The 26,577-nt window shown below is 47.0% G+C and overlaps 1 protein-coding gene across 1 annotated transcript in view; it reads left to right on the plus strand.

Annotated features, from left to right (window-relative positions):
• The first annotated feature begins 7,664 nt into the window (after positions 1-7,664).
• The window catches only part of B4GALT1 (beta-1,4-galactosyltransferase 1), a 46,632-nt gene continuing 27,719 nt past the window's right edge, over positions 7,665-26,577 (plus strand). Inside the window, exon 1 of the mRNA XM_057722450.1 lies at positions 7,665-8,275. Coding sequence (XP_057578433.1) covers positions 7,858-8,275 — 418 coding nt within the window. The 5' untranslated portion in view covers positions 7,665-7,857. The remainder of the gene's footprint in view (positions 8,276-26,577) is intronic.

Raw genomic sequence — 26,577 nt, forward strand, 5'->3', positions numbered from 1 at the left:
TCAAGTCCACAGGGCAGGCTGGGAAGGGCAGGAAACTGGAGGTGGGGAGACCAAAGAAATTGCAATTGTGAGTTGTTAAAAAAAAGAAAAAAAGGAATAGAAGATTGCATTATTCTCAATTCTTCACCTTTCCCTATACCAATCCCTTTGCCATGTGACTCTGTTGAGGTCCTTCCCATTAGAGACAGAAAACATTTTCCTGTCCTGCCAATGTTGGGTTGGCCAAGTGATTTGCTTTGGCTCACAGAGTGTGAGTAGAAATGATCATTTCAAGCATGGCCTCTAAGAGGCATTGGACTTTTTTGCTCACCCATCTTGTGCCTTTGCCATTACCATGTGAAAAACATGCCCTTGGTAGGTATCACAAGATAGAGACACATGGAGTAGACTCACCTAGCCAACCTACAGATCTACAGCCTTAAGCAGAGCTGCCCCAGCTAACCCATGGACATACGAAAGAGAAATAAATGCTTTATTTTTGTATAGCACTTAGATTTGGTGGTTATTTGCTATGTAGCATTATTATGGCAATAATACAGGGGGGATATTCCAACAGACTTTCAGATGTAGCACTGAAGGCAATTCCCAGGCTTCTGCTGGCCTTTCTAGGACCTGAGAAAGTAGCACTTGAGGGAAAGAACACATCCCAACAGATTGTGGGTATATCCTGTCCTGGGTATAGATGTTGCTGGGAATGGATAGCCAAGGTCACTTTGTGGGGCAGAGACCCAACACTAGAGGCACTTTGTGGATTTGGGGTAAAGAGTGAGAGGGGGAAGCCTACCTCACTTCAGGTCATGGGAAGTCCAGCTGGGCACTCAAGAGAAAGTATGGGTGGGAGTACCATCCTGAGAAAGTTTATTTGTGTTATGATGGACAAATTCTTTACCATATCTCTCACCAAGAGGTGAAGTCTATTTCTCCTCCTCTTGAATCGGGGCTGGCTCTGTGACTTGTTCTGACCAATAGAATGTGGCATATGTGGCACTGAATAACTTCCAAGATTTGGCCTTAAGAGATCTTCCACTCCCTGCTATGCATTTGGAATATTCCTTCTTAGAGGCTAGCTGTCATGCTGTAAGGAAGCCCAAGCAGTCATGTGGAGAGGCCCACATGGAGGAAAACTGAGACCTTTGGCTAATAGTTTCAGTTAAACACCCAGACAGCAATCAGCACGAACTTTTAGCCATGTGAATGAGGCCATTTATATCTTCCAGCCATTCTATTACCCCAGCCAACACTATATGAAGCAGAAAACCACCTAGTTTTTCTAAGAAACCCCAATCAGGGATTTGACTCCAAAAACAGTTTACTCAAAGTAAACTAAAACCTAGAGGAAAAGATTAATTCTCAGACACTCCCGGTAAATTTTGGACTAAAGGTCAAGGATGTGACTGTACAACTCTTTACGATCTCATAAAGATTTCAAGCAGTGTCTTATAGACCTCTCAGCTAGACAAAAGTGCTTCTAAGAATCTTAAGGGTTTATCCCACAGTACCCCGACTCACAGTCTAAAGAAGGAAGGAACTTATCTTGAGATTTGGGGATATAGTTTTTGTCTAATGGAATGAAACTCAAAAAGGTCCATGGGAAATGCGCAAAATTTTTATTTTCTTCCCCTGTAAGAGAATTGCACCAGCGTAAGTACCATTACCTTGGACTAAAATAGACAGACAGTTCAAAATGAAATGAGGTTACAGGGCACCCAGGGAAGCCGCCTGAACAAATTACTCTACTGCAAACAAGGGAAAAGGAGGCATGATCCAGAGCCCAGAGGATGGAGCCAAGAACCCAGAGGGTGTCACATTCCCTGACCCTGGAGCAGGGGAAATGGTGACATTTGTGCTATTTGATATCAGATTTCCTAAAGACCGAGGGACCGCTATGTGCCTTTTATTACCCCTTTTTAAGTGGGAGCTTCTGTTATGATTTTCCTATTCCTGTCTTCCCATTGTATGTTAGATATGTAGGGGAAAAGATAACTTACAGAAAAGTTGCAAATTTAGTACAAAATACTTTTCTGGACTATTTGAGAGTAAATTTATAACATGATGCCACATTACCCCAAAATCTTGTGTGTACATTTCCAACATAACCGCAATCATCAAAATCAAGAAATTAACATTATACATTACTATCATCTTTTTTTGTGTGTGTGTGATGGCCCAACAGGGCAAATACTTTTATCTTTTTATTTTTTATTAACTTTTATTGGAGTATAGTTGCTTTACAATGCTGTGTTAGTTTCTACTAGTATGGCAAAGTATATCAGCTATACATATGCACATATCTCCTCTCTTTTGGATTTTCTTTCCATTTAGGTCACCACAGAACACTGAGTTCCCTGAGTTATACAGTAGGTTCTCATTAGTTATTTATTTTATACATAGTATCAATAGTGTATATATGTCAACCCCAATCTCCCAATTCATCCTATCCCCCCCAACTTCCCCCCTTGGTGTCCATACATTTTGTTCTATACGTCTGTGTCTCTATTTCTGTTTTGCAAATAAGGTCATCTATACCATTTTTCTAGATTCCACATATATGGGTTAATATATGATACTTGTTTTTCCTCTTTCTGACTTACTTCACCCTGTATGACAGCCTCTAGTTTCATCCACGTCTCTACAAATGACCCAATTTTGTTCCTTTTTATGGATGAGTAATATTCCATGGTATATATGTACCACATCTTCTTTATCCAATCATCTGTTGATGGACTTTGAGGTTGCTTCCATGATTTGGCTACTGTAAATAGTGTTGCAATGAACACTGGGGTGGATGTGTCTTTTTGATTTCTGTTTTTCTCTGGATATATGCCCAGGAGTGGGATTTCTGGATCACATGATAACTCTATTTTTAGTTTTTAAAGGAACCTCCATACTGTTCTCCACACCAGCTATATAAATTTACATTCCCACCAACAGGGCAAGAGGGGTCCCTTTTCTCCACACCCTCTCCAGCATTTATTGTTTGTAGATTTTCTGATGATGCCCATTCCAACCGGTGTGAGGTGATACCTCATTGTAGTTTTGATTTGCATTTCTCTAATAATTAGCGATGTTGAGCATCGTTTCATGTATTTGTTGGCCATCTGTATGTCTTTTTTTGGGGAAATGTCTATTTAGGTCTTCCACTCATTTTTTGATTTTTGTTTTTTTAATATATTGAGCTGCATGAGCTATTTTTATATTTTGGAGGTTAATCTTTTGTCTGTTGATTCATTTGCAAATATTTTCTCCCATTCTGTGGTTTGTCTTTTCATTTTGTTTATGGTTTCCTTTGCTGTGGAGCTTTTGAGTTTAATTAGGATAAAGAAACTTTAATGAGTAATGAGATATTTACATAACTTCAAAGTATCTCCCCATAAAACACTTGTGATTTCAATGGGAAACATTAGAGAAATCCAGATTATTAAACATTCTACAAAACAAGCATCCTGAAATCCTAAAAAATGTCAAGATCATGATAGTCAAGGAAAGACTGAGGAACTGTTCCCCACTGAAGGAGACTAAAGAGAAATGAATACAAATGCATCACTATGATTCTGAAGTGGATCCTTCTGCCATAAAGAATATTTTGGGAACAACCAGTGAAACCTGACTGGGGACTAAAGATGAGATGACAGTAAACCCATGCACATACAGTCACCTAATCTATGACAAAGGAGGCAAGAATATACAATGGAGGAAAAAAACAGCCTCTTCAATAAGTGGTGCTGGGAAAACTAGACAGCTACATGTAAAAGAATGAAATTAGAACACTCCCTAACACCACACACAAAAATAAACACAAAATGGATTAAAGACCTAAATGTAGAACTGGACACTATAAAACTCAGAGGAAAACAGAAAGAACATAGGATGTGCACCTTCTTACCTTGTTCTTGAAATGCTCATTCTAGGAACACACTCTCCAATTTGTGAGGAAACCTAAGCAGCCATGTGAGAGGCCATTGTGGAGAAATCCACATGGATAAGAACCAAGGCTCCTGATCTATGATCCATTCGAACCCAGCCCCCAGCCAGCGCCAACTGCCAGCCATGAGAGTGATGCTGTTTTGGAACTTCCAACTGTGCCAGTGCTCCAGCTGACACCATGTGAAGCAGAGCTGCCAGTCAACCCACAAAATTGTAAGAAAGAAATAATTTTAAGATACTAAGCTTTGGGGTGGTGTGTTATACAGAAACGAATAACTGTCTACCATGCGCCAGGCACTATTATATGCCTTTCTGATCTACTAGGGTGAAACAAATATAAACTGACAGGTGCAATGAGGGTACCATGAGAGGGCAGAGGAAATGCCACTGACCAGTTGAAGGCAGCCTGCAGGGAGAAGCAGACAGCTGGGTGATTCTGGGCAGATCAGCACTGGAAGGGCAAACTCTTAAACCCAGATCCCAGCTTTTGTCCAGTTAGCACTGCTACTTCTTCCTCCAGGTATCTCCCCCTAGTATTAATTTTTTACCTGACAAAGTCAACAGTGAAAAGAGCTGGAGAAGGTTATTTTGGGTCTGTCTCTAACTCCAGTTAGACAGGTTTAGACAGCTAGACAATGTTGTCCTGAGAGTTTCTGACCTTCTGGGCCTTTCTGAAGCAGAAATTTACCAATTCTAGGTACCTCTAAGACTCTGCATGTTTCCAAGAGGTAGACTGCAAGTGTTGTTCCTTTTCGTGCTTTCTGGCCACAGAGAGGGTCTTGGGGTAGATCTGTGACCCCTAACCACCCCTCAAGTCTGTCCCCTGGTCATTATCCAGACATATGGAAGATGCACCTCCATTTTCCACTCCTCACATTTTTCAGGTAGGCGACTATTCTGACCCATCTTCACTCATTAGCCAGGTACTTTTCTCTAGGAACAGACTGTTGGGACCAGCTTCACCCTCACCAGTTCCCTGGTGAGCAACTCTTGACTTCTGTGTTCTAAATACAATAGTTCTTCTCCTCTCCCCTCCCCACATTAGAGAGATGATCGTAAGCATTCATTAACAGGTATGTTAACAAACATCTATTCAGTGTCAACTATGTGTCTGGTTGATTTCTAGAAGCTGAGCATGTAGTCGTGAACAAGAGAGAAAGTTCCTGCACTCATGCAGCTGATCTTCTCATGAGAGAGACAGACAACAATAAATTAAATGTATCATTTTGGGTAGTGATACCTACTCTAAAAAAAAAAAATCAAGCCGGTTAAGCAGCTTTGGGTGGGAGACTATTCTACATAGGGTAGTCTGAGAAGACCTCTCTCATAAGGTGACATTTAAGAGACCTGAATGAAATACGGGGCTAAATATTTCAGGCTAAGTGAACAGCAAAAACAAAGGTCTTGAGGCAGGAAGAAACAGGGCAAGTTCAAGGAACAGCAGCAATTAGGTTAGTGTGGCTAAAGCAGGTAGAGCTTGGTAGAGGGTGACAGAAGAAGAGGGTGGGAAATAGAGATAGAGACCAGATTAGACAGGGCTTCTGCAGACATGGAGTTCATTCTAAATAAAATGGCATGGACTGATTGATGCTTACAAAGATCTCCCTAGATGCTGTTTGGAGAACAGACCGGGGAGGTGGCATGGCAGAGGTAGAATCAGGGTGACCAATCAGGAGGCTACCTTATGACCTAGGCCAACATGATGGTGGCTTGGTCCAGGATAGTTACAGCAGAATTAGCAAGTAGTTAACTCTGATAATTTGAAGGTAGCGCTGACAAGACTTGCTGAGGGATTGGAAATGGCATTTAAGAATAAGAAAAGCACATCGAGGACACCTTTAAGTTTGGGGCTTGGGGGAAATGGATGACCAACAGTGCCATTCTCCAAGTTAAATAAGAATGGGAGTGGAGTGTAGGGAGTAGGTTGTTGGGGGCGGGATGTGTTGAGTTTGAGATGCCATTAAGAGAGGCAGTTGAATATGAGTTGGTTGGTCAGGGCTCGAGAGAGAAAATTTTGCAGTCATCAGCATACAGATATTATTGAATATAAATCACAGAAAAGAGCATCATGGACTATGGCCTGGGGCCTTCAGCAACCAGGAAAGAGAGAAGCCCACAAAAGAGCCAGAGGAGTGGCCAATGAAGTGAGGAAGATCAGGAAAATCTGGTGTCCAGGAAGCCAAGTGAAGAAAGTAGATTCTGTGTGATCACAACCACGTGTCAACTCCTGAGCCTCGGTATTCTCATCTGTGAAATTGTGAGAGTAACAACTGCCCACCTCATGGTGTTGTTAGGGTTGAGGCAATGTATGTAAAGCAGTTACACTTGTGTCTGACTGGCACATAGGAAACTCTCAGTCTATGGTACATTGCTATTATTTGCTCCACTTCAGAGTAGGCTGCCACAGCCCTCAGCTTCCCCATACACATAAGTGACAGCACCTCCGTAAGTCTCAGCAATGAGGTGTCCCTGCTCACTCAGGCAACCAGGTGGGCCTGAGCATTGGCCTCTGGGTCAATTTCTTTTTTTGGCTGGGCTGGGCAGCATGCAAGATCTTAGTTCCTCTACCAGGGACTGAACCCACGTCCTCTGCAATGGAAGCAAGGAGACTTAACCACTGGGACCGCCAAAGAAGTCCCTCTGGGTCAAATTTGAACCAAGTGACTTCAGTGCCTAAACCTCTCACCCACACAGCTTCCAGCCCTTCCTTGCAAATCAACAAGTGGTAAATACAGATTTTAGAGCCAGAATTCTCTCTCTGCCTCTCACCAGCTGCGGGATGTTAAGCAAGCTTCTTAATCTTCCTGAGCCTTGAATTCTATCTGTAAAGTGGGAACAATTCCTACTGCATGCCATTGTGCCCAGGCCCGTGCAGACTGTAAGTAAAGCCGGCTGCTCTCCTCCCGCACGGCGGCGTGGTAGTTACTGAGGCTTCTCAAAACCCTCCCACGCAATGCATGGTGTGGGATGCGCTAGAAGAAGCACCCACACACCCGCAAACCGAGCGGGGCGGGTCTCTGAGATACCCTAGCCTGGGCTGTAGGACAGTGAGCTCAGAGAAGCGGAGACTCGTCCACTTGCTTTCCCGCAGGGCGCCGGGGGAGCAGCGCCTCGTTGCTGGGCCCCCACCTTGGCAGAGGGGCCTAGCTCGGCCAAGGAAGGGGTCTCCGAACGTCCCGGAGAATCCCTCTTCCGCTGTCCTACCTCCCTCTGGGCGTCGAAGCCGTTTCCCGGGCAACCTTTCTCCGACCCTCCTCCTGACCCCCCAGGTCTACCGGGGTCCACTGCCTGGAAAGCCGCCACGACCCCCAACCCCCCAGGACAGCAGCCAGCCTGCTCGCTTCTCCCTCCTCCCTGACGCCGCGCGGCAGCCCCAGGCGCACACCCCAGCCCTTCAGCATCGCAGGAAGCGGCGGCGCCTCTCGAGCGCAGCTCAGAGGAAGAGGAGGAGGAGGAGGAAGCGCGGCTTAGGAGGGACCGAAGCCCCACTGTGCAGGCTGGGAAGGGGGGCGGCGCGGGAGCCGGAGGGCTCGGCTCCGAGGCTGCGGGCAGCCAACCGCCGCCCGGAACGCCCCCGCCGCGGCAGCGCGCCCCCCACGGGCCCCGCCCCGCGACCCGGCCCCGCCCCCGGCGGCCCCGCCCTCCAACCCCAGCCCCGAGAACCCGGCTCCCACCCGCGGCGCTGCCCCCGCCCCGCTGGCGGCCCCGGCCCCGGCCCCGCCCGCGCCCGGGGCGCACTTCTGCTGGCTGCGCTGGCGAGCTGGCCCGAGTCTCCCAGTTCCGCCGCCTCCCCGCCTGTGCCGCTCCCTCGCCTGCCCCCCTTCCCCCGTCCCTCCCCCAGTTGCAGTGGTCTGGCGGTGCCTGGCCGGCGGCCCGCGGGCGGGCCGCCCTCCCCGCGGTAGCCCACCCCCCTCTTAAAGCGGCGGCGCGAAGATGAGGTTTCGGGAGCCGCTCCTGGGCGGCAGCGCCGCGATGCCGGGCGCGTCCCTGCAGCGGGCCTGCCGCCTGCTCGTGGCTGTCTGCGCGCTGCATCTTGGCGTCACCCTCGTCTACTACCTGTCCGGCCGCGACCTAAGCCGCCTGCCTCAGCTGGTAGGAGTCTCCACACCGCTGCAGGGCAGCTCTAACGGCGCCGCCGCCCTCGGGCAGCCCTCCGGGGAGCTCCGGTCCCGAGGGGCCGCACCGCCACCGCCTTTGCGCTCCTCTTCCAAGCCGCGCTCGGGTGGCGACTCCAACCCAGACGCGGACTCTCGCCCCGGCCCCGGCCCCGGGAGCAACTTGACTTCGGCCCCAGTGCCCCCCACCGCAACACTGTCGCTGCCCGCCTGCCCTGAGGAGTCCCCGCTGCTCGGTAAGGTCCCACGGACGTTCGCCCGTGCCCACTTCCACGACAGCCAGTCTCCTGATTCCGGGTCAGAGCCCCTGACCCCAGAGGTGCTGGGCTGGATGAGGGTGAGAGGTTGGGAGGTGAGTCCCTTCGGATTCATGTTGGAGGCTGGGTCCCGGACGGTTGAGGAAAGACGTAGGCCCCTCCGACCCCAGAACCGGAGAAGGCCTTGGAGACTTCCCTGCTCTGGCCCAAGCCTCAAGAAGTTTTGGGAGTTTGAGTCTGCTTAGAGCTCGGAGCAGCCTTCGCCCTGCTAACTCTGGTAGGGACTACAAGGCAGCTCAGAATAACCGGCTCTCCCTAGTTTGGAACAGTGATGATGAGGCCTCCACTAGGGAAGGGAGCCGACTTCCCAGGTCACACCTCCTGTCTTCCCATAGAACCACTGTCTCCTGAGTGTGGGTTAACTTTTTTCCTAAGCTTTTGGGCACGTAACTTGTCCCTAAACCTCTGGTTTTTCATCTCTTAAATGGGAATAATAAGTGGTACCTGTTTCAGGGGGGTGTTTTGGAAGATTAGATGAAAACAGTGTAAACAAGAGTTTACATTAATGAGGGTAAGCCCTGAGTAAATTGTCACTATTGTGTTCAGTTCCTTGCCAGTGTAGATCCCTGTCTTGGGGCCCTTCTACCCTGCTTCCTGCCGCTGTAGGTTCCCAAAATGTAAGTGAGCAGAGCCCTCCCAGGGGCTGAGGGTATTTGTACCCGTATAATGTGTGTACCCTGGGGCCTGGAGGGCTAAAATATAACCAGTTAGCACCAAGTTGTCCCTTCCTCATAGCAGCAGACTGGAGTCTCAGCTATCATGCCCAGATGATCCAAAGTGGGGACTCCAGCCTCTGTTTCAGCACAAGCAGAGAGCTTGTGTCAGTGGGTTTGCATTCCTTATGTAAAGAGGAGGCTGATCCCATGCCCACCGGGACCTCCCCTTGACCTGTAATCCACAGGCAGTCAGGCCCAAGACAGCCACAGGTTGCTCCCAAGATTACCAGACAGGTGGCTGCCCAGTTTCAATGCCAGGGTGTAGAGAATGTCGTTCTGAGTGAGGGTCCCTGGCGGCAGGGCAGGCATCCTGCCAGTAGGAGCTCTATCACTTTTTCGCCAAGCCCTGGCAGAGCAGACCTCCTACACACTCTTGTTCAATTTCTCCAATAATTACTTCAATATTTTCATATCAAGTTTGGAAGGATGCTCTTGGAGTTGGTCAGACATAAATTGTGGTAATAAAGGGGAATTTTTTTTTTTTCTTAAAGCAGAAACTTGAATTCCTTTGGACTCGATGGTTAGTCTGGAAAGCAGATTGGTCCTGTAAAATGAAATGGAATCTTTGCCATGCTGCTAAGTGTCTGACCTCAGGCATGTTACAGAGTTCCACAGAGTCTCTTTCTCATCTGTAAAATGGGGTTTTCCATGCCTAACTCACAGGGTTATTTTTAGGACTAGATGAGATTGTGTATGTTAAGTACATGGCAAATAGGACCTGAGACTTGAAGTTCCATTTGCTCAGACTCTGGAGATGGCTCTGAACAGCGGAGAAGGAGGAAGAGCGTTGGTAGTCTCCAGACCCCAGAGAGGCCAGGTTTTGATCTTTTGTTTTTAATCGTTGCCTAGATATTATGTAGCAAGAAAGAGAAACTAAGTAGCGAATTAGAAGAAAGTACCCCAAAATTCATTAGATTGGTATTTGAGGTATAGGATCTTCTCAATGAAGCATGAGAGGCCGCGGTGGCCCACCTCCGCTTTGTTTTGTTTTGTAATGGTGTCGCTAGTGAGGGGTGACCAGTTTCTGCTGTTTCTGAGTTAACGCTGAACTGATGGCTCGAGCAGACTTCCTGAGAGATAAAGTTTTGGAGGGCAAGGGAAGAGGCCCTGGGCTTTCTCTAGCTTATCTGCCTTTGTGTGACATGCATGGGACTGTGACGTTTTGGTTGCTGCTGAGGCAGCCCCGGAAGGTGAGGGCGGAGGGTTTTTCTTCACGTTTATTGAGCCCTTAAGTTTGAGGGTTGGTTGCTCTCAAAGTAGAGGCTCCTGGTTAGGAGAGAGACTTGAGAAAGCTGAAAGTCTCCCAGGGAGTGTGTAGGTTGGGGGAGTCAAGCCCATCTGTTCAGCTGGACAGGTGTGGGCCAAAGCCATTGTGTGGTGGTTTTGAGGTTGGTGGGAGAAAGCATCCGTGGGGTTTAAAGCTGTAGCCTTTTCACTACTTGCAGTTCCTTTCCACAACTTGGCTCTACTGTCTGGTGTCCAAGGGTCTGTGCCAGATGCTATGATCCCTCCTGGCTGGTAGTGGTGGGTAACAGGGATGCCCTTTCCTGCAGGAGCCAGGCAGCAGACTGGGCTGCTGACAGGTCACTGTTTGATCAGAGCCTCGGGATAGACTTCCGATAGACTTGGGTTTGAATCCTGCCTCTGTCTACACTGTGCATTCGTGCAGGAGGCAGTGTTTGAGCCATAGTAAGCCCTGCCCCGGGACCCCCACTGGGCTGATGTGAGGCTTTCAGGAGTTAGGGCTGCAGGGGGATAGGTGGGTCTTTCCTGAGGATTCCTGCCAATTCCCAGGGAGTTCTCCCAGGGAGTCCAGGCCTGTAGGCTCTGTCGTCTTGGCCCTTGGGCTGTGCAACATCTCACTGACCATGGCAGTGAGGCTCTCTTTTCTGGCCGCCTGGGTGTTTGCCTGAGATGTAGTCAGCCTGGGAGGAGCAGCGGCCTTGGGTTGAGTTACTTTTCTCGGAATGTTTCTCTCTGCTTAGATGTGGAGGCAGCTCAACATGACTTGGCCAGCACTGGCACTGCCCACCCGGAGGGGGGCTACTGGAGGGAGGGCAGCACCTCCGGTAGGACTGATTGGGGGAGGCTAGCTGCAGTTGCTGTAGTCCATGGGTGCGGTGAGTATAGGGCTGCCTAAACCCAAGGCCCCTCTTGCCCAGCTGTGCTTGGAAGAGATCCTCTTCATTTGTTCAGAAAAGGATCTGATCTAGAGGTGGGCACCAGAGAGTCATGGACACCTGGGCTAGCAAACAGCCACAGGTAGCCAGGGCCCTGGGAGAGCGCTTATCCATGAGCTGTTTTCCCCAGGTTTCATGAGGGATGTCAGCCGCGCCTCTGCCGTGGTTTGTCCCCTTGGCAAGACAGAGCACTTGCCGGATGTCTGCCGGGCCCTGGGCTCTCAGGTGTTCTCCACCAGCACATTCTTCCCACTTTCCCCCTCCGCCTGATACCAAGTGAAAGTTCCTTGGGTCACAGGATGCAAGAGCCATATGTGAGATTGGACTCAAACTGCAGCATCTTGGAACCACAGCATCCTGGGATGGGTCTTTCCAGTTCCCTGGCCCTCATCCCGCGTTGTGCTAGAGGGGGAGGGTCTTGCCTCAGGCCACACAGCCAGGCAGTGGCGAGCTGGGGCTGGAAAAACCTGGTATCCTGCTTCCCAGACTAATGCTTTTCCTTAAAGTTATTGCACAGTAGACACTTAGTGCAGAGGCTCAGGGTGGCCTAATGTGGCCTTAGGTTTGGGAGGCTCCCTGATAGGTATGTCTGTGGGTCCACCTGAGAGGTCTGATATGGTGACAGCTTGCCTGGATTCGACAATGTGCCTGTCCTAGGCTGGGCGCTACAGCTACAGAGAGGGAGACGACAGAATGCCTCCTCTTTTGGAACTCACAGTTTAGTCAGAGGAGGCATAATGAAGCCATGCTGATGTCATTTCGGGGAGCCAGAGTGTGTGCTTGTGTGTTTAGTCTCTCTGCCTCCCTATCCATTCCCTTTCCTTCCTTTCTTCCTTCTTTCTTTCTCTTATTCAGAAACCCAGAGTTGGTATCAAAGTTCTCCAGTCCTGGTTTTATCTCATTGTGTGAAAATGTTCCTCTAATTTCTGAAGCCTTGCATTAGCTCTGCTGGGTAATCTTTAACTTGCTGCTTTATAATCACTATAATGATACATCAGCAGCCATATGGTTGGGTATTACGGTCTTTGGGTAGGAGCAGAGTAGGGGTTTCCAGGCTGGGGCTAGACTAATTTATGGTTTGGGAAAGACAGGACAATTAATGCCCAGTCTCAGCCCTTCCATGGATTCCACCCTGGGGACCTTCCAGACTTTGGGGGCAGGGCCAGGAGGCTCATCCCCTTCAGGCTCAACTGGGCTCTGGGTGTGTGTGAAAGGGGCCCAGGCATCCTGTGGTCAAGTCAAACCTGGTGATTTCTTCACTGAACACTTACCCAGTGCCTCCTATGCCTTATTCCCTGCTCAGTGTTCGCTGTTTGTTCCTGATAAGAAACAGAGACCGAAATTCTACTTGAATCCATGTCCACCTGGAAATTCCAGTTATCCTTATCTGGTTAAGCGGCAGTTTAGTTTTAGGACAAATGGTCCTCCCTTGCAGCTAACTCCCTTGAGGGCCTCCACCGTGACCATTTTACCTGTGCCTCCAGTACTGCTCATGTGGTCCTGGTGATGAGGTCACTGTAAGCCAGACCCTGCCTCCTGGAGTAAACAAGGCATGAGATTGGATTCGGTGACCTCCACCGACAAGGTCCCTCCTGTCCCTTAACTTGGCGAGGGATCCTGAAAGCCACACTGTGGCTGTGATCACAGAAGCCTCTGTTGTGGGGGCCTTTGTGTTTACCTGGGCCCACGCAGGTCGCTGGCTTGTTGGATCCTGTTCTGAAGGTCAGAGACCTCCAGGTTGGAAGGTTGTGGTGTAGGGGACCACAACCTTGGGGGGTAGGGGACAGAGTCTGGCGGGGAGCTGGTTCTGGGTGAACGTGGCCTAAAGGGATTCGTCCTTAGGAGCAGAAGGGCTGAGTCACACGCTCAGTGTTTCAGGTTCCACTTTTCAGCCTGGTTCAGCCCGCCCCTTCCCTGCACAAATGAAGGCCAGGGGCTGTATTATTGGCTGTTGCTGAATTCTTTGGCAGTGATTTTAATGTCTGGTCTGGGTGTGTAATGTAGCCGCTTCTCTTTCCCCCTGCCGCCTCTCCAAGCCCCTCACACAGCCCGGAGAGAGAGGAGGAGAAGGATATGTCTCACTGGGATGCTGGAGGCCAGGCTGTGAGTCTTTGCTTTTGCCTGTTTTTTTGAGGAGTGGATAATCTCTTCCTCCTTTTTGTAAAAAGCAACACAGGCTCATTGAAAACCATTTGAGAAGTTAAAAGAGGTTGAAAAGCACATCTATATTCCTGTCACCTAGTGGAAGCATGTTGGCAAATTTCCTGCTCGTCTTTTTTCTCATACATGTTTAAGAATTTATTTGATATCTTTATAAATGGGCAGATAGATTGGTACAGATAGACATAGAGATAGCCTGGTGTCCAGGATTTTTCACTTAAGATTCTATCACAGGCTTGGTCCTACACCTTTAGAAACAACGAAAGGTATGACTTTTATTATTCAGCTGTTGCTGAACACACATACAGATAGTTTTTGTTTTTCTCTTGGTGGTCCAGTGAGGATCGTGCATAAAGCTTTATGTACTTTTTGGATTATTTCCATAGTAGAGTTTTTTAAAAACGAAGAAAAGGGAAGGGCTTGGTTTTAAAACCAGTCTTACTAAAGGATAGACTCATTGAAAATTTCAGGTTTGCTTAGTGGTGGCAGATGAATATCATTTATTGCTGAGAAAAGGATGTGTCTGGAATTCCGATTAAAAACTAGGTGCAGGAAGTGCTTGAGGCGGGGCAGAGGACCAAGCTGCAGGACAGACTGTGCAGTGGGTGTGATGCCCTAGGAGTCAGCTTCCTCAGTGATTTCTCCATTTGTCACCTTAGCAGCCAAGTCCCTGGACCAGGCTTACATGCACTGTGGCCCTGGGGCTGTGACGCTGGATGAGCACCAGTTAGCTAACCCAGTGCTGGTGACGTGACTAAGATGTAACTGTGTCCGCAGGAGGTGTGGGAACAAGATAGCAAACCAGGTTCTGAAACTTACAGCGCAGCTCTCCCACCTCCAGAGGGTCCTGAGATCTGGAGAAGGGCCAGGAAGTGAGAACTGGTAGGTTCCTAGGAATTCCTTTCAGGAGAAGCCTCAGAGACCAGCAGAGTTCGCAGTCAGGCTCTTCACAAGGTGTCTATCTTGAAGTAATGCCACTTCGAATGCTCTCACTGGAGCTAAGTTCTCCTCTTTTGAGGGACACTTTGAATTCGGGACTCTGCCAATGGTGATTTGGCACAGGGCCCTGGGGATCGGGGGTGGCGGGGGGGAGGCGGCGCTGAAGGAAGGGGCAGGGTTATGTCAGACCAGCATGACCAGTAGGGTGTGAGGTCAGGTTCAGTCCTGCCCCAGCACATGGGTGTCAAGGTCACGGGGAGGGCCCCTGGCAGGGGGTTCAGTAACTGGCCTCATGACAGGTTGCATTCTGGAAATGCCTTTAAACATTTCTTTAAAAGTTTCTTCCTGTTTTGCATAATGCCCTTTTGCCTTTGACATCCTGAAACTACAGAGCTGTCCTCGTGTTTCAGGACACCACCAGCTTGAAAAAACAGGAAAGAACTCCCAGTTAGGGTGGACTTAGGGAAACTGGTATTTGCATCATAGGAGCTTGGTGTGGAGGTGTTAGGTAGCTCCTGGCATCCAGGTGAGCACTTGAGGCAGCCTGGGCGGGCTGAGAGTGGGTAGACTGGACTCTTCACCCCAGTCAGGGAGACCCTCCTTCTGCCCCAGGAAGAGGTTGAATGGGGACTCTTTCACTCATTCAGCAAACTTTTCTTGGTAACTACACTATATGAAGCACAGGAGACAGACATGAGCAAGGGCTGGCCCCTGCTCTCAGGGAGCCCCTCAGCAGTGGACAGACCCTGGCAAAGACAGGAGGAAGCGTGGGTGCTCCCAGGACACTGAGGAGGTGCAGGGGGTGGGATGGATGGTCTGGGTCAGGGCGGGAGTCAAAATGAAGAGCCTTTCTTTTAAGCACTGATTTTAGTATCCTTGTCTCTCAGCATGTTTGAACAGTCTCCCTGGTTGGGAAGGACAGGGGTCTACTGCCGTCATTTCCTCCAGTTTTTGTCACATGGGTAGACTGCCATAATCAAGATCCCAGCTGTTGCATGCAGTCACCAGCAGGGCAGGAGAGGACAGGAAATGGAGGCAGGGTGAAGGGAAGATGATAAGAGAGAGAGAAGATAGTGTAGCTGGGACCGTGCTGGACAGGGAAAGGCCGAGGATAGCTAGACTGAGGGACCAAAGGGAGGAAGGAGAACGGGAGAGGTCAGAAAGAGGTGCTTGTGGTCTGCGGAGTGTGGGGACAAGCCTCAGGGGCCTCTGGAGTGAGGATTCTCAGTTCTGGTTCTTCTAGCTCATATCATTTGGGGCAAACCCCGACTGCCTTGGTCCCTCCTCCCCTCTCTGAAGTTTGAGTGCTGCTCAGCCTGTTGGTCTTTAGTGCCCTTTCTCCTCTTCCCCCTGGAGTCTAGGTTGGTGTGGGGGGAAATCCTGGTTACACCTGCAGCATGAAAGCCCTCTGAGAGTTCCTGTGAGGCTCATTACCCGTCTCAGGGGTCTTGTGAGGCTTCTGCTGAGGATTTTGTCACCTCTGTCTAAGCAGGCATAAAGATTTTAGGTGTGTGACCTTTGAAATGGCACAGTAGTGTTTCATTCTATCACGCTGGCTAGCTGTGTGACTTGGGAAAGTTGTTATCCTCTCTGTGCCCCACTGCTCTCACCTATAAAATGGGGATAATAAAAGTATCTGCCTTATAGATGTTGTGAAGCTAGTACGCATTTTCAAAAGGGCCTGAAACGGTGCCTAACACAGAATAAGCTCTGTATATGTTCTCTCTTATTGGTAGTACTAATAGTTCTTACTTGTGAAGATTTTGCCTTTTGCTTTATAGGATTTCTTCTTTTGTTTTTGACTGAAAATGCAATGTCACCATGTTGTTTAAAAATATATAATTCTACTCCCTACCATTGTAACAAAACATGTATCTACCACTGTACAAAACTTGCCATTACTTTCCAAATGCATACATATTTTACACTGTTGCATCCATAGTGTGAACTATTTTGCCTTCTGCTCTATTTGTTCAGCATTATCTGATGACTGTTATGCTGCTTATAATTATCCGAATTCTCTTTTGTAGCTGCTGCTGTCCAAAATCCTTGTGGCTGGTCCCTTAACGTTCAGCATTCCCTGTTTCACCATCAAAGATCATCTTGAACATCTTTGCTGCCTGTAGCTCCTTACTTCAGTTGAATTATTTCCGGGGGATAAATTCCTAGAGGGGAATTTCTAGGCCAAAGAATATGGTCATCTTTAGGATGATGGTTCACACTACCACTTCGCTTTCCAGGAGGGTTGGAATAATCCACAGGCCCTAAGTTGTAAATTCCTGGGCTAGGAATATTGGCTTTTAAAGAGTGGATTCCGAGGGAGAGTCAGCTTTATCTGGAGTCTCATACTTACGCTGTCAGCTCAGTGGGGGTATGTGTGTGTGTGTGTGTGTGTGTGTGTGTGTGTGTGTGTGTGTGTGTGTGTGTGTGTGTGTGTGTGAAGTTTCCTGTGTAGGACACTGCAGCTGCTCTGGACATGAGGCTTTTCCTAGAAGCCATTGCTTCTGGGCAATTCTTGCTGAGATTACTGGGTATCCACAAAGGAGCCTTATTAGTGGCTCTTTCTGCACTTCACACACCTTTGCCAAAGAGTTGACTTACATAATGTAAGGACCCTTCCTTCTTCCTTGATTTGTGGTGTCAAACCTGTAGATTGGGGGCAGATCCTAGCTTTAAAAGGCTTTAAAATGTTGATCTAAAGTTGCTGGAAACACTGCATGCAGAACCCATGTTAGGCTCTAATGGGCTAGCCTGGGCATCTGACCATGTGGTCGAACTCTGATCTGACAGCCTTTGTTTATGGGACCCAGACAAGGGGCTCAAATGAAGAAAGGCCTTTAAATTATATTGGGTGTAAATAAGTTGATCGGTAGCCCAAGGTCTGCAAACGTGAATTGCCATTTCTGTCCCTGTAGCCACCCCGCCATGCACATACCTCTTTTGTAGACAACCAGAAGCCTGCTACTTGCATAAATGTTGGAATGGCTTTAGAGCTAGTGATTTCAGTGACCAAAGGTTTATAGACCCAGTAGACAGGGTACATTCAACCTGTGACAGCTGCTCCCTTCATCTTGTAGCCCCTCCACGCGTCCTCTCTACTGCTGCATTCCTCAGCAGTCAGCTGTGACTTAGCAGGGTGCTCTCGGGGGTCCATCTGGAACTAGGCCAGAGCTGCTGTGAGTATCTTGTTCCCCGGGGACCCAGGGCAAGAATTCCTTCCTGTGTAAAGTGGAGCGATAATTCTTACCTCAGAGGGTTGATGAGAGGATTGAACGAGATGAGGTACTTGGTAGTGGCAGTGCTTTGTCTTTCGATCAGTGCATCCCCTTGGGCAGCAAAGGCATACATTCAACACAGTAGGCTGCAGAGTAAAATTTTTTTCAAGTGAAGTTTTTTCCCTCTGCCCTGGGGCAGTGAAGAGGAGCAGAAAGAGGTGTGAGGCTGTAACTACAGTTTAGGGGCAGGGTTTAGCCTGGAGCCAGAGTTTGGTGGAGATGATGGCCTGGCTTCTCTGAACAGACCTACCCCAGGCCACAAGGAGAAGCCTCCACCTTGTTGAATCCACAACACTGGGAACTTGGAGTGTGCGTTGCCATGTGTCAGGCATGCCAGGATTCTGTGGTCATTCATAGCCTTCCCTTCTCCAGGTGGACATTGTTAGTGTCCTGGGGAGAGGCCATCACAGACTACATGTAGCTTAGTGGTTGGGGGAGGAGCTGGAGGGAGCATTGGATATTTGGTGGAGTCTCAGGAGGTAAGAAAAGGGCTATGTTAAAAAACAAAAACACAAAAAGCACGGGAAGATCAACTTGATGTTTGGTGATGACCTAGAGGGGTGGGATAGGGAGGGTGGGAGGGAGGCTCAAGAGGAAGGGGATATGGGGATATATGTATGAATACATCTGATTCACTTTGTTGTACAGCGGAAACTGGCACGACATTGTAAGGCAATTATACTCCAATAAAGATCTGAAGAGAAAAAAACCACAGCGACAAAACAAGGGCTGGACATAGGTGGGCTCAGGCTGGGTTGCCCAGTGGCCTATACCACTGTGTTGTTAGAAAAACTAAGATTTGGGCCTGTAGATAGCCTGTCTTTACCCAGGGGCTGGTGTTGGAAGCCAAGATGCCAAGCCCTGATCCTTCCAGCAATTCCAATTTCTAGGGCCCGCATCACAAGTAAATTGGTCAGCTTGAAAACCCAGTCAGTCTGGCCAAAACTATGGCATTTTTGTTGATCTTTTCAAAGGGTTGATCGATTTTCTCTATTATTTTTCTGTTCTCTATTTCATAATTTCTGCTCTAATCTTTATTATTTTCTTCCTTCTGCTTTGCTTTAGCTTTGGGTTTAGTTTGTTTTTCTTTTTCTTAAAAACCTTTTTAAGGTGGAAGGTTAGGTTATTGATTTGAGATCTAAAGATCATGTACATTTAAAAAAAAATTATTTATTTATATATTTATTTATTCAGGCTGTGCTGGGTCTTAGTTGCAGCACTCAGAAGCTTTTAGTTTCAGCATGCATGCGGGATCTAGTTCCTTGACTAGGGATTGAACCCGGGCCCCCTGCATTGGGAGTCATACCCACTGGACCACCAGGAAAGTCCCAAGATCACGTACTTTTAACATTTTAATAGATACTTTCAAATTGCCCTCCACTTTACACTCATCAGCAGTGTATGAGAAGTACCTGTTTCCTACACTAGATATTATCAATCTTTTTACATTTGTCTGTATGATGGTCAAATGTGGTATCTTGTTTTAGTTTGTTACTCTGATTACTGATGGTGTTAAGCAAATTTCATGTGTTAGTTGGCCCTTCGTATTTCTTCTGTAAATTACTTGTTAATTTTTTTAAAATAAATTTATTTATTTTTGTTTGTTTATTGGCTGCGTTGGGTCTTCATTGCTGCACACAGGCTTTCTCTAGTTGCGATGAGCGGGGGCTACTCTTCATTGTGGTGCGTGGGAACCTCATTGCTGTGGCTTCTCTTGTTGCGGAGCACAGGCTCTAGGTGCGTGGGCTTCAGTAGTTGCGGCACATGGGCTCAATAGTTGTGGTGCATGGGCTTAGTTGCTCCTTGACATGTGGGATCTTCCCGGAGCAGGGCTTGAACCCATGTCCCCTGCATTGGCAGGCAAATTCTTAACCACTGCACCACCTAGGAAGTCCCTACTTGTTAATATTTTTACCTATTTTTCTATTAGTCTTTAAAATAAGTTTATAGGAGTTTTTATTACTATGGATGTTACTCCTTTATATTGTATGATCTCTCCATGTGTCATGTGTCTTTTAATTTTACCTCTGTTATCTTTGAGCATACAAAAATTTTATGTGTTTAAGTCTGTCTTTTCCTTTATGACTTCAGGTTGTTTTTACACTTAGGAAGGTCTTCATCATCCCAAGACTGTAAAAATTTTCTTTTGTATTCTTTTCTAAGCTGGTTCTTTAACATTTTAGTACTTGTCCCTGACAATAAAAGATGAACAGAATCACTGTTCAACCCTCATATGTTGTAAGAACCCTTATGTCATACCCACAGGACCCTTTGAGGTCCCAGACTCTTTTTTCAAATCTGTTACTGTTGCTGGTGGATTAGAAGAGAAATGTGAAATTTTAGCCACTTGTGATTATAGAGTTGTATTAATCTGTAGGCTTTGAAGTTCTAGGGAGTCAGGGGAGAAGGTAAAGTAATATTTATTGATCATCTGTTAGTGCTAAGCACTGTGATAAGAATGTATATGGGCTATCTCATTTACCATGTGAAGAGAACACAGTATTATCTGCACTCTTTAGAGGAAGAGATTGGAACTGGATGCATTTAAAGAGGTCTTGATGCTGGAGAGGTATTGCCAGGAGTGCATGGCTGGCTGACGGCCCAAGTGGCCTGTTAGGGCAGCAGGCTTTCCACAGTTCAAGGTCTGGTTCTAGTTGGAGAGAGAAGGATGTACTTGTAACCAGCATTGCACATCCAGAAATGCAGTCAGGGCTCCAAAACTGATCAGGTGGTTGGCCGATTTAGTAATAAAACTCCCACGAGACTTATTTACATGCTGGAATGCTAAGTTGCTGTGCTACTGGAAGATTGGAACTGTTGTCAAGTGGCTTAGAATTCTCTGGCTGCTGGCAGCGCTATAAGGGAAGCCACAGTATAGTCAGGCAGCTGGTAAGTCAGAAGTCACAGCAGGGAGGTGAGTTGTACTCTGTGTTGGATGATGTCAGGCTGATGAACCCGTCCCCACAGTGTCGCAGAACTCCTTCAGGGATCTTGGTCTGGTCCAGAGGTCAGGGCCCCTTTCTCCCCAGTACAGCCCTGGAAGGACACTGCCAGCTCCATCCTCCACCATTCCCCTATTAATTTCCTCGTGTGCTTTCTTTCTTTCGTTTCTTCCTTTCCATCCAGCCAACTTTTTATTTCATAGCCTGTTATCATGAAGGACTCTCTTGCCTTATTTATTTGTTCTATTTTATCCTCATTCCTATTTCCATTTCCCAACCCCACCATGGACAGCCATTCTAAAGTGTTTAATGTGTACCTGTTTTTGCTCTTGCCAGATGGGAGCCACTGCTTCATATATATGCAGTATTTAATTTAAAGTTAATTTTTTTAGATTAACATATTGTAAAATTGGCCTTTTTTTTGGGTTTACAGTTCTATGAATTTATATATATATGTGTGTGTGTGTATACATATACATAAAACTACCACCACAATCCAGATACAAAATTGTACTATCACCCCCCAAAATCCCCCTGTAGTCACGTTTTCCTCTCACTCATCACCCCTGTTAACCACTGATCATTACTGTTGTTTTATCTTTTTGAGAATGCCATATAAATGGATCATATAGTATTTGTATATATGTATTTTTAACTTATGTAAATGATATTTTTATAGCTCATTTTGATTCTAATTTTTTTTACCCAGATCTGCTTTTTTTTTTTCCTTTTTTTTCAATTTTTAAAAAGTATGACATAACTTCAAACTTATAGAAAAGTTGCTAGAATTATACAAAGAATTTCTGGATAGCCTCTGGATCCCCCTAAATTCTCCAAATGTTAACATTTTACTATATTTTCTTTTTTCTTCTCTCTCTCCATGTATATGCGTATGTGATATTCCAAATCATGCCCCTTTATCCCCTAAATATTCAGCATCAATTTCCTAAAAACGAGAATTTTTTAGATAATCATAGTATAATGATCAAATCAGGAAATCAGCATTGAAAATTTTCTATTATCTCATCTACAGACCTTTTGAAGATTTTGTCCGTTGTTCCAAAGTCCTTGTAGTAAGAGAAGATTGAAGAGCATGCATTTTATTCAGTCATCATGTCTCTTTAGTCTCTTAATCTGGAACAATGCCTGACACTTCTTTGTGTTACAGGACACTGACCGTGTTGAAGCATACAGGCCAGTTGTTTTGTAAAGACCCCTCAATTTGAGTCTGTCTGTTGTTTCCTTGTGATGAGGTTCAGGTTATGCTCTCAACAGGAGTGCCAGTGAATGTTGCTGAGTTCTTCTCAGTACACAGTATCTGGAGGCACGTGCTGTTAATTTGCTCCTTACTGGCCATGTGAACTTTGATCATTTCATTATGATGGTGCCTGCTGTTTCTCCATGATCAAGTTTGCTATTTTACTCCCCTTTTTAAAAAAATTAATTAGTTTATTTTTTGGCTGTGTTGGGTCTGTTGCTGTGCGTGGGCTTTTCTAGTTACGGAGAGCAGGAGCTACTCTTCCTTGTGATGCACAGGCTTCTTCATTGTGGTGTCTTCTCTTGTTGCAGAGAATGGGCTATAGGTACGTGGGCTTCAGTAGTTGTGGCACATAGGCTGAGTAGTGGTTTGCGGGCTCTAGAGCACAGGCTCAGTAGTTGCAACACACGGGCTTAGTTGCTCCGCGGCATGTGGGATCTTCCTGGAGCAGGGATCGAACCCCTGTCCCCAGCATTGGCAGGCGAATTCTTAACCACTGCACCACCAGGGAAGTCCGTATTTTATCCCTTTTAATTAAAATGTGTCCTGTGGGCATTTACTTTAAGATTATGTAACTATCTTGTTATTCCTCAAACTTTCATCCACTGGTTTTTAGCACCTATTGAAGATTCTTACCTGAATTATTATTATTATGCTGGTTGGTGATCTAATTCTATTATTACATCTTACATTTATTAGTTGGCATTTTCCTGTCAGGAAGAGCTTTCCCTTCTCCCCTATTTTCTTTCTTTTTTTTAAAATAAGTTCATTTATTTATTTATTGGCTGCATTGGGTCTTCATTGCTGTGCGCAGGCTTTTCTCTAGTTGCAGCAAGTGGGGTCTACTCGTCCTTGCAGTGCACGGGCTTCTCATTGCGGTGGCTTCTCTTGTGAAGCATGGGCTCCTAGGCGCTCAGGCTTCAGTAGTTGTGGCACACGGGCTTAGTTGTTCCGCAGCATGTGGAATCTTCCTGGACCAGGGCTCAAACCTGTGTGGCCTGCATTGGCAAGTGGATTCTTAACCACAGTGCCACCAGGGAAGTCCATCCCCTATTTTCTTATATTAGTACAGAGTTATGGATTCTTACTTTATTCAATAGTTCATAATCCTTTACTAGCATTATTTATTTTGATGCTCAGACTGTCCCAGATTTGGGCAATGAGATCCCCTTCAAGCTGGCTTCTGTGTCATTTTGGCATATCCCTTCATTCTTTGAGCATTTCCTTTCCTTTAGGCAAATCAAGATGTTCCAGGCTCTTCTTGTTAATTCTCTGACTCAGCCCTGGAATCAGCCACTTCTTCGATGAGCACTAATTCTTTTTTTTAATTAATTAATTTTATTTTTGGCTGCATTGAGTCTTTGTTGCTGCACACAGGCTTTCTCTAGTTGTGGTGAGTAGGGGCTACTCTACTTTAAGGTGCACAGGCTTTTCATTGTGGTGGCTTCTCTTGTTGTGAAGCACGGGCTTCAGCAGTTGTGGCACACGGGCTCAGTAGTTGTGCCACACGGGCTTAGTTGCTTTGCAGCATGTGGGATCTTCCCCGACCAGGGCTCAAACCCGTGTCCCCTGCATTAGCAGGAGGATTCTTAACCACTGCGCCACCAGGGAAGTCTGAGCACTAATTCTTTTTAGTAGAGAATGGTATTTAGAAACCAAGAGCTGGACTCCAGATGCTCACCCTTGATTTTAAGGTCCATCCACATTGCCGTGTGTAATCTAGTGTCCATGGTGTTCATCCCACTTTTCTCTCTCCATTAATGGTAGACTCCCACACTGCCTCCAGCACTGCCTTCTCACGTAACTGCTGTAAAGAACAGCTTTCTACGTGTCCTTTATGGACCTATGTGTATATTTATGCTGCTTCAAGAGTGCCAGATATGGCTCCAGAATGACTATCCCTGTTTACGTTTCTACCAGCGAAGCAAGAGCATCTCTGTACCTCTACAAATACTTGGCATTAACCAACTTCCTAATTTTTGCCAAATGAGTAGATAACACTGGGCGAGCTCTTGTCTTAACTTGCTTTTCTCTGGTTATAAATGAACCGGAACATCTTTTCGTATGGTTGATGGCCTTTGGGATTCTTCTTTGGCAAATTGCTTATTCATAATCATTCTTTGGCTGTTTTGCACAGGGTCTCATATTTTTCTTGATGACATGCAAGGTTTCCTTATACATCCTGGATACGAATCCTTTGCTGGTCTCAGACACTGCAGATGTCTTCTCTCAGTCTGTCATCTGTCTTTCACTTTGCCCACGCTGTGTTTTGTTTGAACCTAAGACTTTTTTCCCCTTTGTTTTGTGCATTCTCTCACCAGTTTTTCTGTAACTGTATTAACACCCTTAGTCCCTCCGCATTTTAGATGTGCTGGTGTAACTGAGCTCCGCTGATTCTCCTTAGCGGTCTGTCTTATGACTTCTTAGCCGCTATTGAATTCTATTAAGAATGACTTTGCCTCTTGAAGAGTGTAAGGCCTGCATGCAAGTATTATTCATGTATTTATTCAGCAAATGCATTTTGTAGACCTACTGTTTGTTAGGGACTGTGCTATAGCACAGACAAGGTTCGGAAGTTATAAAATGCGCCTGTAGCTTTGCAGAGGTGGAGCAGGGATTTGAACCTTGGTCTGTGAGCTTTCCTACCATGCCGCTTCCCTTGGAAATTGCATTTGGTTCCTGTAGAGCTGTGTGTCAAAGTTCTACATCTTTTCTAACAAATGGCCTAAGAAGGTGCAGAGCAAAGTGTTCTCCCCCAGCATCCTGAGAAGGGGAAGGTAATCAGAAGAATGGAGGTAAGTGTGGCTCCTGCCATCCTGGGCCTGGCAGGCTCGGGGCTACGTGCTGGTGACTGGCTCCAGGCTGAGAGTTTAGGACCCGGAGGAGACTGGAAGGCTGCCTCAGCCCACAGGGAAGGGTCTTAAAGTAACACCCAGGTCTTAAAGTAACACCCAGGCCTGCATCATCTTATCCTTTCTGAGAAGCTTCAATCATCCCTTGCAGAAGAGCTCTAGTTCTAAGAGGCGAGAGAGACAGCAAGATCATCCTGGGGCTTACATAGAATTCCTGGGCAGGTTGGCCTCCCGAGCCTCTCCTGGTAGTGATAACTGTGAGCAGGCGCAGTTTCCGCAGATTCCAGGGGAGGGAGGGCAGCCAGTCTGGAGAAGGGCTGGGTGAGGAGGAAATCTGCGTTTGGGCCGGAACCAAACAAAGCCGAAATTCCTCCTGGGACAGTTTTTCCCCAGAAGACAAATGCTGGGAAGCCTGTTTACTGTGCTTTAAAAGCCTTGATCCCTGGGCTTCCTGACCTCAGGCCTTGCATCTCTGTGGTTTCAGTGCTGGTGGAAACCTCCTTGAGTCACCCCACGACAGACGTGTAGTGTTATGCCCCCAGTTCTGGGGCCTCGCAGGGTTTCCCAGTGCTTTGTCCTTGTTTCTGCTGCCTCCTTGAATTCTGAGCCGTGACCATGTATGTATAGAAATACACTTGAGAAGGGTTTAGATCAATAATGTCACATCAGATTCACTTTTGGGTTCCTTGGATCAGTTGGTGGCTTGCTGAAATCCCCACGGATTCTGAACCCTAGGATTCGGAGACAGAATTCCCATGGGCACAGTGGAGGGAGAGTAGAGGGGGCATGTGAGCTGTAATCTGTTGTCTGCTGTGTAGACGCATCCATGAACATCAGAACCCTGAAGAATTAATAAGGAGGATTAATAAGGATTGGCTTTTTTGCAAATCCAAGAGTGTCCTTGAGGAAGTCTGTCAGTCTCTCTGGCTTTCAGTTTCCCTATGTGTAACCCAGGGGCTGAAATATCATTCTCAAGGCCCCTCCAGCCCTGGTCTGCCAGGATTATCCATGGGCCTGTTTCGATTATCCATGGGCCTGTATCCTGACCCTTTGAGGTGATGGAATCTGACCTTGACTTTGCTTGCTTAGGTTTAGGCCTTGGTACCCTTCACTCAGGATGCTGGACTGAGTGACTACCCAAGGCTTTTCTGGTCCTCTTACCACCCATACTAGACTTTGAGCTTTGGGGTTATTCTCTCAAGGAATAAGTGCTATTTGGTGAAGTGCCTGTTTGATGTGGCAGTGTGAGGTTTAGATGAGGAAATAGCAACATTTTCATTAGGAGGTTAGGCTGTCCACCACCACAGAGTCTCAAATTATAGGCCTAGAATCTGGAGGAAACTCATTTAAAATTGAGGGCGGGGGATGTGGCTGTAGGTCACGAATCAGGTGCTATACCTGGAAACCAAAGGCATCTTTAGAGCCCAGAAAGGAGAGTGTTCTTGTCCTTGGTCACCTTGGATATAGGTGTGTAATTAGGACAACAATCTAGATTCTCAAGCATCAAATAGGAAGATGGTTCCCTACTCTGCTGGTTCAGCTTCTTAACTCGTAGCTGAACAAGTCGTGCTGTGGGGGTCACCACACATTCGTGCAGCCTGTTATGCCAGAAACTGTCCAAAGTACAAAAAAGGAATGGTGTACAACCCTTGTCATCAAGGAGATGAGGCTCTGCTGGAAGAAGCAGCTAAGCAGATGGCACCCTCCCCCGGGGGGGCTTGGACGTGGGCTTGTAAAGGTTGAAATGTTGGTGTGTAAAGGGTGTCTGTAGGCATCTGCAGCGGGGACCAAGTGGCCTGAGGGACTTGGGGAAAGCTTTGAAGTTCACAGTTTGAACTTTGAAGGACTGTTCCCTTACCTATTTCATAAAGGTTTTTGAGGTAACTTGTAAGAATACAC

The sequence above is a fragment of the Hippopotamus amphibius genome, chromosome 2, assembly GCF_030028045.1.
Source record: "Hippopotamus amphibius kiboko isolate mHipAmp2 chromosome 2, mHipAmp2.hap2, whole genome shotgun sequence".
Classification (NCBI taxonomy): Eukaryota; Metazoa; Chordata; class Mammalia; order Artiodactyla; family Hippopotamidae; genus Hippopotamus; species Hippopotamus amphibius.